The 12,219-nt window shown below is 43.9% G+C and overlaps 1 protein-coding gene across 1 annotated transcript in view; it reads right to left on the reverse strand.

Annotated features, from left to right (window-relative positions):
- Nucleotides 1-12,219, reverse strand: part of LOC125440310 (amyloid beta precursor protein binding family B member 2-like) — a 150,131-nt gene that overhangs the window by 57,019 nt on the left and 80,893 nt on the right. The window contains exon 2 of the mRNA XM_048510063.1: nt 10,359-10,469. Coding sequence (XP_048366020.1) covers nt 10,359-10,404 — 46 coding nt within the window. The 5' untranslated portion in view covers nt 10,405-10,469. The remainder of the gene's footprint in view (nt 1-10,358; nt 10,470-12,219) is intronic.

A 12,219-nucleotide genomic window follows, 5' to 3' on the forward strand; every position in this document is an offset into this window, starting at 1 on the left:
GCTGTGCGGAGTGGACCTCAGAGGCAGCTTCATTGCATCTGAAACTTGGAATACCAGCAGTTTGAAAAGATGGGAGGACTCCTTAGACAACATTCCCCTGCCCTTCACCCTGGACTATACATAAGAAGAGATCAGAAATGGACGGCAGGCTCTTATACCCACCACCTAGCCCCACATCTCAGTCACATGTTACACAAGACTGGACATTCAGTTCACTCTATGATGGGGGAATGGAGGGAGAAACTGCAGACCCCAAACACCCAATCCCAATTTCTCTCGATGTACAGTTATAGGAGAAAAAGGAATAGCCCTACTGACAGAAAAAGACCTCTCTGTTTCTCCAGTCTCATTCTACCTAAAAGGGCAGGAGAGAAACCAATTTTTCACTTGGTTTTTTTTAAAAAATCTTAATCACTAAGAGAAATTGCAGCTTCATCCAACTTCTGTTTTGAAGGGTTAAAGAGAAGAATGATTATGTAGGGGCTTAGAATGTGAAGCAAGCCTCTTCTAGTTTGCTGCTATCTGCATACCGTTTGCTTGTAAATTCTCAGTAGTTGAAAGAGCAGGTATTTAAGATGCAGACCAGGTAAAGAAAAACCACAGGTTGAGAGGTACTGAAGTAAAAAATGTGACTGCGATAGAAAGCTGCAGATCTTGGATGTCCTGATGAGGACATAGCAACTCTACTATACTCAGTTTCACATAAAGATGTTAGTAGATTCTATATTCCTCTGCCATAGAACAAAGCATGCCAGACCTCTTTTGATGTGGAATGCTCTGCCTGGGTCCTAGTGCCGACCTAGCCCTGCTCTCCACATCCATTTGAAAATAAAAATGTTCCTGTTTCAAAGTACCATTTTCTATAGTGCACAAACAATGGTTTTGACAAAGACAGTAAATAAAAATGAATAACTCTCACATTCGTTCAGGACTATATTCTAATGTGGAAGAATACCATTTTCTCGACCGCTGCACCTCAACTGATCGAACTAACATCTTTATGTGAAACAGAGTATAGTACAATGTCTCTTGTGTACAGTTTGGATATTCATAACTCCAAAGAGGAAGAACTCAAAACTGGAACAAGTTGACATAAGATTTACATGAAACAACAGGTAATGTTGTACAGTGGAACGTCGGTTTTCATTGCCTTCGGTTTTCATCGGTTTCAGTTTTCATCTATTTTTTTCAGTGAAAAATTTGTCTCGGTTTTCATAGATTTGCCTCAGTTTTCATCAATTTGCAGTAAGGTGCAGGGGTTTGTGGAGAAAAATCACCCGGACAAAGCTGTTGCAGGCCATGTCTGCAACTTGTTTAATGACAATGTCTTGCCCCATTTCAGACAAATCTTAAAGAGGTGTCAGAAACAGACCTCTTTAGACAGCTTTCTGGTGCGACATTGGTCCACTGGCTCTGAAGCTGGTCCTAGTGTTATTGCTAGTTACTGTTTTCAGCATTAAACACTATGTTTATTCACCAAAAAAATGTGTTTTTGGTATGTTTTTTGGAGTGCCTAGAACGGATTAATTGGATTTACATTGATTCCTATGAAAAAGTTTGCCTCGGTTTTCACCGGCTTTGGTTTTTATTGATTCTTTTTGGACGGATTACCAATGAAAACCGAGGTTCCACTGTATTATGAAAGAAGATGGATCAAAGCTCGGCTGCTGCCATGCAGTGGAGACCCCCAAATTATGGTGCCTGAGGGCTTTCACTTTTAAGCAGCACATGATGGAGCTATGGAGCTATATGAAACTATCCATAAACTTTAGACTGTTTAACCTAGATGTGAAATGCCAAACCTCAATTCTCTTAATATGTGATATGCAGATTTCAACATGATCAGAATAGTCCTTCTGCTAGATCACAGGTGTCAAACTCGCGGGCCTCCAGATGTTATGGACTACAGTTCCGATCATCCCCTGCCAGCATGATGCTCGCAGGGGATGATGGGAACCATAGTCCATAACATCTGGAGGCCCGCGAGTTTGACACCTGTGTGCTAGATGGTTTCTATTTATGCTCTCTGGGGTCTGCCTCTCTACTTGGAAACAATTATGGCTTCTTACACCACTAATTACTGCCAGCGTGGTGTAGTGGAAAAGAGCAGGTGGATTCTAATCTGGAGAACCAGATTTGATTCCCCACTCCTCCACATGAGTGGGGGACTCTTATCTGGTGTACTGGATTTGTTTCTCTGCTGTTACACATGAAGCCTGCTGGGTGACCTTGAGTTAGTCACACTTCTTTAGCACTCTCTCAGCCCTACCTGCCTCACAAGGTGTCTGTTGTGGGGAGAAGAAGGGAAAAGGACTTTGTAAACTGCCTTGAGACTCCTTACAGGAGAGAAAGGCGGAGTACAAATCCAAACTCTTCTTCACATTGCGTCAATCAGCTGGTATAGTGGTTAGAGTATTGCACTAGAACAGTCTTTTCCAACCTTTTCGAGGTCAGGGTACCCTTGACCTCACTCTTCATATCTCACGGTACCCCTGCCGCCACCCTCCACCTTCCCCTCCCATTGCCCCTGCTTGCCACACCCCCCACCTTCCCCTCCCAAGGTGAAGGGAAGCACTGGGGGGAGGGGCTGCTGACCTTGTAGCAGGCCCTGCCCCATGGACCAGTTCCATGTCCTTGCTGGCGCCCATTCGTGGAGACACCACAAAAATGAGGGGGGGGGGCGGTAGTGTTGCCGCGGTACCCCTGGGACATGCTCACGGTACCCTGGTTGAAAATGGCTGGACTAGAATCAACAAGACCCAGATCCAAATTCTGCCATGAAGCTGGATAATCTTGGGCTTGTCACACTATCTCGGCCTAAACTAGTTCACAGGATCGTGGTTCTGAACGTAACAAACCAAAGAGAGGAGAACCAAGTTGCAAGTTGATTTGGGTTCCCAGTAGGGAGAGAAGCCAATCATAAATATCTAGATAAATAAATAGACACCCTGGGCAACAGCCATGAGCTTCAACCACCCCTTCGTGAAATTGCACACAACACCACTCAAATTCAAAAGGAATCAAAAACTCTTGAACAGTGGAAGCAAAAATGCAGGTTTAGAATTTCTCTGCACGACATGAATAAATACATTTTTATCCTGCCTTCCTCCCAGGAGTTCAAGGCAGGGTACATCGTTCTTCCATCTCCCTTTAAGGAGGAGGGGAAATGAGACAGGAAGCCATGAGCAGCATGAACATGTTGTGATTCAACCTGCAGGAGTCTGCAGTTTTGGAAAGACCTAACTGCAAAGCAAACATGAAGTTGACGGAAGAGCCGGATTTGTAAGGCAGATGAGGGCTGACATTCTCAGTTTTTGGCAGTACGGAGACAGGGTTAACAACACCTGGTAGCATTTAGGGCTAAAGTAAACATGACAATGGGAACGAACTGTGGTCCTGACACTGCCTCCCAACTGCCTCCTTCAACTATCAGGCGCAAAAGGCCCAATTCTGATCGGGGCTGGAGGAAGAATTAAGCCTCCTGCCTCATACCACTTCCTTAAACGGAAACAGTCCCAATTGGTTCATTTACGCTTCCCACAACAAGACAAGATGGCTTCCAAAGGGCAGTTTCAGGTGCGGGAAACATCACAGAGAAAATGTAACACATTTGCACATCCAACCAATGCTGCTGTCTGATCATATTTTTAAATTCATTTTACTTCATTTCTCCCCAAGGAGCCATACAGCAGCCAAATTTTTTTTCTGCCCTACTTCACGGGATCCTTGCAACAATCCTGTGAGATAGGTTACGTCAGGGGTCTGCAACCTGCAGCTCTCCAGATGTTCATGGACTACAAATCCCATCAGCCCCATGCTGGCCAATTGGCTTTAGACCTAAAGTCTGGCCTAAAGTCAGCCAGCAAGCTTCCATGGCAGAGTGGGGATTCAAAATTGATCTCTCAGATCTTAATACATTATACCATGCGGTCTCAAAGTGAAATTACCCCCCCCCCCCCCCCCCCAAAATACACACATATCAGAAAGTGGAAAAGTTCTGCAGACTCCATTGTCAGAACTTACAACATCTTGCCAGGTTCTGCTCTTAGCCAACCATTAAACCCATTTGTACATCCCACTTTAGGCCTTAACAAATGTATTCCCACGATCCCTCTTAACAGAGATAGTTCCCCTTTTCTGTCCCTTTACTGTCCCTAGCAGAACAGCATCTCCATTCTACCTGCGGGGGAAATTGGAGGGGATTACGTACACCTGTGCAGAAAAAGTCTACTACTTTCCTTTCTATTCCTGTCCTAGCCACCTATCTTGATAGTGTGCTTTTTGGGGACGTTCAGCTATTTTATAGCCCTCTCAACCACATCTATTGTGAGAATGTTTCTATTTTCATTAGAAAAATATGCAGTTCATCAGTTGAAAGGGACTACTCTCCAGTTGCTTTTTGTACAACCGCTTGCAAACCTCAGGAAATAACTGGAATTGAAAGGTTGCATATTGCAAGGACTCTATAGAGGAGCCCTGTAACCTATAACACACACACACACACACACACCCCAGGTGTAGAACAGTGACACTCATTAAGTATTCCTGATACAACCCCACATATTTCCTTCTAGTTTCATATTATCTTGGCTTTGGGGTGATAAAATGTAGTTCCTCTCACGATTAACTGTGCTGCTGATACAATGGTTAGCCACAGTTAAGTCCACCAATGAGAAATTTGTGGGCCAGAAAGGGTGGGAGGCTAATATGGAGGGAGGGAGGGTTTGGGCAGCCCCTTGACTTGCTCCAGAATTAAGCTACTGACATGATGTTTGTACTTGGTTTAGGGAAAGCTGGCTGGTTACAAGAAGGGAAAACAGGAGGACAGATAGAGAGAGAAAGAAGAAACATATTCTTAAAATCCTTAAGTGCAAAGTTAAGGCAAAATGATGCGCTAGGCAGCAAGAGGGACCGAGGCAAAATGCTGTTCCATTAAAATATGTGAAAGGGCATCAAACCTGTAAGTACTTCTGACATGGATCACTGGGCTTCAGCAATGGATCAGGAAAGAGATTATAATTTGAAATCTGAAAAGAGGGATCATTTGAAGAAATTAAAAACAAACACAAAAGCCACATGCTAAAGCCAGCACAGCACATTTATTGGTCTTTTACAGATACTGGGTATTGCCAAATAGCAGCGGGATTATTCATTCTGTAAAGACAACCCTTGCAAACACAGACAGAAAAAGCACACTGGAAACATTTTTTAAAAATCGAGGAAGCCCAACATTAACTGAACATCAGCTCATATTTCCAACACAATTTCTTTTAGCAAAAATAAAATAGCCAGCACCGAGTCACACAAACTGCTAAAAGCTAAAATGTTTAGAAATTCTTAATAGCTGTATGTCAAAAAAAAACTATCTGGATTAACCCCCCGATTTCAACTGCTTCATATTACAGTGCTTCATATTAGCAGCAAACCTAAGGAGGACTATTTTGTTGTCATATGAACAAAAGGAGGGGTCTTCAGGTTCATATATGCCCCTCCGCCCTTCCTCTACTTGCATGCATGGCTGAGTAAACCAAAACTGCTGCTTCTGAGAAAACCAAAATTTGAATGAAGCTGAATGAACTAGTATGATTGGTTCACTGCCCTCAAAACCAGGATTCCAAGGCAAGATTAAACCAGAGCTTGGATTGGGGTGGGGGGGGGGGGAGCAAGTAATAGACTTGGATTCATAGGAGTGTTTCCAAGGTGGACAGACTTCCACTGATCTCCCTTCCAGCACAGAATGCCCATCAAAATGGAGCAACCAGGAGACCTGGAAGAACAGTATTTTGTGAAAACCTTTCAGGCTGCAAAGGGGAAGAGAGAAAGTTGCAGCTTGGGATCAGAAATGCTTCCACCCATGGAAGTGGATCTATGTCACAGTTTTGATCTAGATCAGTGGTTCTCAACCTGTGGGTCGGGACCCCTTTGGGGGTCGAACGACCCTTTCACAGGGGTCGCCTAAGACTCTCTGCATCAGTGTTCTCCATCTGTAAAATGGATAAGTGTTAGGGTTGGGGGTCACCACAACATGAGGAACTGTATTAAAGGGTGGCGGCATTAGGAAGGTTGAGAACCACTGATAGTACAACAACCTGTGGTTTGCCACAAAAGCAAAATACTTTAATTATGAAGCCCGAAACAAGGGCAGGAGATAGGCAGAAGGGTGTACACGCACCGAGGATCCTCCAGACTCATTTATGTAGTAGGGCTACCAACTCTACGCTGGGAAATACCTGAAGATTTTTGGGGTGGAGTCTGAGGAAGGTGGGGCTTGGGTTAGGGGAGGGACTTCAGTGGGACAAACTGCCATACAATATATCTTCCAAAATGGCAATTTTCTCCAGGTGAATTGATCTCGGTTATAATTCCAAGAGATCTCCAGTTTCCACCTGGAGAGTGGCAATCCTATTTATGTAATTACAAACTATGGTTTAGCCTCCTCTTTTAGACAACTGTGAAAGGCAAAAGAGTCTTGCCAAAGTACATAAGAACATAAGAACTAGCCTACTGGATCAGACCAGAGTCCATCTAGTCCAGCACTCTGCTACTCGCAGTGGCCCACCAGGTGCCTTTGGGAGCTCACGTGCAGGATGTGAAAGCAATGGCCTGCTGCTGCTGCTGCTCCTGAGCACCTGGTCTGCTAAGGCATTTGCAATCTGAGATCAAGGAGGATCAAGATTGGTAGCTTTTATTAGAGTGGCTTTTATTCTTTTTTCAACATGCAGATTAGCACTTAGTACAACTGAATTCAAACTTGGACAAGACATAACTCCAGAAGACCAACACTAAAGGGATGGGCACTATTTATAGGAACTGGTCCTAGACAGACCTGATAGAAAAAATGCTGCTTTTGTGAGGTTTCCTGTTCCTTTTAATGGGAAATGTCTCCAGTGTGTGTCATGACCACAGTCAGGATTCTTGGTAGCAGAACCAACACTCCACCAGATTCCAGAATAGGTTTTCCATGCAGAGGCATCTGGTAGAATGTGAAATCAGCAGCTTGGACACAGCAATGTGCAAGTAAAAACGTAGATTTGCACAAGATCTTGTGCAACACCTCACACTCTCCTCTCCACAGGCTTTGACAAATTTTCTTCAGCCTTAGGAGCCACCCCCAAAATTTAGAAGCCAGACTTATTTTCGGAGCGAAGTTTACTTTTCATCCTTTGAGTTTCACATTTTAATTACCATATTTTCTTCTTATCGCCACTGATAATCTGTCTGATTTTTTAAACTTTTTCTTTTACTCTGTCGTGCTTCCTCCTGGTGAAACTCACCTGTGGTTTTCTAAACGACACTGCACTATTATATAGATCCGTGGTGGCGAACCTTTGGCACTCCAGATGTCATGGACAACAATTCCCATCAGCCCAATTGGCCATGCTGGCAGGGGCTGATGGGAATTGTAGTCCATAACATCTGGAGTGCCAAAGGTTCGCCACCACTGATATAGACGTTTACCTGTGCTTGATGCTACCTGTGAAAATAGACTGTCGTTCCACAAACAAAATGGCAGTGGTAAGCACGTTTCATGGCTCTTTAAACTTACTTCTCATACAGAAGCCGGAAAAAATTCACCCCAAAGTAGATTTCCTGGCAGAAAGAAAATGCTGAACTTGGACTAAATTATACTAAGCAGAGAAGCTGGTCACAAAATGGAGAATTTATTAGGTCTTCCATTCAAAAAACATTTATGGAATGCTCAGCTGAAATCAGTGAAGGTAAGCTCCCAATACATCAGAGCACTTATAACATTTCCATTTCAGAATGCTACAAAGCCATACCTCCAAAGTCATTCTCCAAAGCCAAACAAACAGCCACCATAAAACAGCCACGTGTATTATCACAAAGAGCAGGAGAAAGGTTATAGCTTGTAAAGTATAACCGACTGACAATCTAATTTAATTTTATGTGTTGATAATTACATTTACTGCAAATAAGCTGAAATTCAAAAAACATCACTCTCTGCTTTCCTCTGGAAAAACCTGTGGACTCTAGACAAGCAACAGGTTTAAAAGCGATTAATAATGCTTAAAATTGAAGCTACCCAAGAGCGATTCCTTTACTCATTGCTTTTCCACATTATCTGGAATTGGGGCCTTTGTGCAACTTTTAAAAATCAGCTTCATATCCTCTAACTCGGTCCTTTCTGTTCCATTTTTGTTGGTTCTTTCTCTCATATTCTACGTCTAGTTTGGCCAGGATATGAACCGATGGGGCACTACGCCAGGCCTGGAGGGTACTGAATACAGGTACGAACAAGTCTAGCGGGTGATAAGTGAGTAGCAGCTTTTTGTAATCTCCTCTTACTGGTTCAGCCAATTGGCCATGCTGGCAGGAGCTGATGGGATTTGTAGTCCATGAACATCTGGAGAGCCACTGATTGCAGACCCCTGATTTAAACAGACACAAAGCTAAACATATGTGTTACAGCCATGGGCTTAAATTCAGCCTGCACCTGTCTTAGCAGCACCTCCACAGTCTGCAACAAGGAAAGTCAGGTGGGGAAACTTCAAATTAAAAAAAAATAACCCAAGCCATATCAAAGATGACTACCAAACTCTTGAGAAAACAGTTCAAAATATTCTGTTGAGAATACCATATTGAAAAAAAAATAACAAGGAAAAAACTAATGGTGCTAATAGTGTAATCAATGCAACGGCAAAGAAGTGAAGCCTTAACACACATTTCTAAAGTTTGAGGGGTGTGTGTGTGTGTTTGTGTGTGTGTGGATGGTCATGACACCCTCTTTGTGATTCAGCCTCCTGAGATCATTTGACAGACCTTGCAAAGTAGCAGGTCTGAAGGCTTAGGGCCGTGGTGGCGAACCTTTGGCACTCCAGATGTTATGGACTACAATTCCCATCGGCCCCTGCCAGCATAGTCAATTGGCCATGCTGGCAGGGGCTGATGGGAATTGTAGTCCATAACATCTGGAGTGTCAAAGGTTCGCCACCACTGGCTTAGGGACTTTTACTATTATTAGCCATATATACTTTGGGAATATACTAATATGTTGTGAGGGGGAAATAAACTGTTATAGGCAAGGAATCTGTTTTTCTGGCAGTTGTGCAGTCACACCTGTGGTTCTGTGCCAGTGCAGAAGCAGCTGTCTATAATTCAGAAGAGCAGGTTGAAAATTACAACCTAAATCCCCCTTTCTGACAATGGGGGTTCCCTTTAATCCTCATGGGTAGTAACCATTGACGGACCTCTACTCCATGAATCTGCCTAGCCCCCTTTTAGAGCTGTCTATTCTAGTATCCATCACTCCATCCACTGGCAGCGAATTCCACCATAAGGATGGAAGAGCAGGAGGAGGAGGAGTTTGTATTTGTACACCACTTTTCTCAACAGTAAGGTGTACCAAATTGGCTTACAAACTCCTCCCCCTCCCCACAGCAGATACCTTGTGAGATAAGTGGGGCTGAAGAGAGTAAGGAGAGAACTGTGACTAGCCCACGGTCACCTAGCAGGCTTCATGTGTAGCAGCAGGGAAACAAATCCAGTTCTCCTGGTAAGAGTCCACTGTTCATGTGGAGGAGGGGGGAATTAAACCCTGTTCTTCAAGATTAAAGTCCATTGCTCGTAGCCACTTCACCACACTGGCTCTTTTTAGGATGGAACGAAGTGAGTTCGTGCATGCGACATTTGTACAAAAGGTGCCATAAACTTATTTGATGCTGTGTATGCAGCTTATATAAGTTAGATGAAGCAGTAATAGCAACTAGTATTCAAAAACTTCCACCCTTTGCTTTGGATCCAACATTTTATTTATTTGTTCATTTGTTTTATAACAGGGGTCTGCAACCTGTGGCTCTCCAGATGTTCATGGACTACAAATCCCATCAGCCCCTGCCAGCATGGCCAATTGGCCATGCTGGCAGGGGCTGATGGGATTTGTAGTCCATGAACATCTGGAGAGCCACGGGTTGCGTACCCCTGTTTTATAAGGTCACCCTTCTCCAATCGGGCTCAGGGTGGAGTACAACATTAAGTAAAACTTCCAAAGTCAATAAAATCCCACAATGTAGCTTAAGCGCCATTAGAGCTCATTGCAAAAAAAAAAAATATGTTTTTGTACTTTCACATTTCTTCTACAGAACTTACAGTGCAAACCTACACAGAGTTACACCCTTCTAAGTACACTGAAGTCAGTGGGTTTAAAAAGGCATAATTCTACCGAGGACTGCCCTGTCAGCATCTTTTGAAAGTATAAAGAATAATTACCAGTAAATCATTACTTTTATGGCAGTAAAAACAGAGACTTAAGTCAGCCCAACGTCAACCCAGATAAGCTACAAGGTTTCGTGGCTGCTGCTGTTTGAATGGGCAGGTAGTGAAGAGATCTGCATGCTTACATGAATTGCTTTGACGATAGTGCGCCCCTGGGTATCGCCTGCCCATAGCGCCAGTCAGCACATTATCCCGAGTGTTCAGCGGTTTTCAAAGAATACGGCAGAACTGTTTTACTGGGGGAAGAGAAAGGAAAGGAAAAAGAAAAACAGAATGCAAAGATTTAGTATAATGCCTGCATCTTTTCATTAAAATGCTAATGACCTTCTCCCACAGTTTTGGATATAGCCCTGTTTATAAATTATTCATAGTCATGCCATCCACAGAGACGAACGGTTGGGACTATAGATGCAGAGCAAATTTACCATTGGCGCTTGTCCCCCACTGATAAGCGTAAATAATTTCCAGGCAAACACGGTAACTGGATACGCAGTCTGGGATTTTTTCCACCTCTGTGTTTCTCCAGAAACTGACTTTAGTCTTAAATAAAGTTTCTCTAGACAGCTCAGTAATTGGTAAATTACCCTCAATTCTGACATTGTGCCAAAACTTAGAAGTAATTAATATCGTTTGCTGTAATTTAGTGCTCTCCAGTATGGCACCCATACATCCCATGCTGCCCGCTGACATGTTTGTTGGTGTCCACTTCTGTCTTTCCCAAAGCATGAAGCCAGTCCTGGGTTACCTCCATCTCACTATAACAGGAGGTGCTTCAGAAGAATCCAGGACATATCCCCCTAGCACAGAGAACCCATCGCAGAAGGATACTTGACTTACAACCTCTGAATATTCCGTGACTGACCCCTGCTCATGGAGTGGCCATTTTTGGCCATGTTTTTTTTTTAGTACTCAACATTCCAGTTTTGCTTACAAGCTCCACAAAGTTTGACACTCCTGCTTTGCTTCTTTCCCCGAATAACTGCAAAACTCTAAATGGCGTAATGCATAGGATATTACTTTAAGAAACATCTAGAATTACACAGCTGCTATACAACCACGTTTGTGTTATATAACAACTGTATTGCACCCAAGATTTGAGTTTTACAGTCATTGCGTTGCTCATGCTCATAACAACTCACTAAGATAACTCATTTGCCTTCTCATTTGGCAGCTGGGAGACTGGGACCGGTCCACTGGTAGATTCTAATTCTGAGGGGGAGGGCCTTCTCCTCCCATGGGGCTTAATTTGAGGGTATCCTGATTGGGCGTACTTCCTAACCCATTCTCAGGAGGCAGGACTGGGTGCTTGATGTCACTTCCTGTAGATGGAGTTGGGCACCCCCCTTTGGGCCCAGTAGGCGAGTAACGTAGGAGTAGAGAGAGAGAGAAATCTGCACAACACACGGAATATAGCAACAGGAAGCAACAAATCATAACATAGGGTAACAATTGAAGGAACTAGACACTAACGGTGTCTAACGTACAACACTATGAGTCTAATTGACTTATCTGTGTATTCCTAACTAGAAGGGTTGAGGATTGGACCCAAGTTTGGGGGACTAACTAGTCCAGGATGCTCTGTTAGATTAGGGTAACGGCAGGTTATTGAGTCCCATGTGGAGGAATTGGTGAATATTTTGGGAGGGCCAGGATGTTCTCGAAGGCCTCTGCTTCAGGAGAGAAGGCCCCCCCTCAGAATTAGGTAAGCCTCTACCAGTGGGACCGCTCTCCTGGGGCGCAGGCTCGGAGGCACATCCTGATTGGGACCCTCCCCGAAAGCAGTGTCCCCCTATAGGGGTGGGGATTATTCACCAAAAAATATGCTCTAGGACTCCCTGTGACCAAAGAGCGGCCTCGCTGTCCAGCCAGTGACTGTAGCCTTCCGTAGTGTTTTAATGAATGTTGTGATGGAGGACCAAGTAGCTGCTTTTACATATGTCCTCCACTGGTATGAAGGCTCTCGCCTAAGTGCTGCATTAGCTGCAC

The sequence above is a fragment of the Sphaerodactylus townsendi genome, linkage group LG10 (assembly GCF_021028975.2).
Source record: "Sphaerodactylus townsendi isolate TG3544 linkage group LG10, MPM_Stown_v2.3, whole genome shotgun sequence".
Lineage (NCBI taxonomy): Eukaryota > Metazoa > Chordata > Lepidosauria > Squamata > Sphaerodactylidae > Sphaerodactylus > Sphaerodactylus townsendi.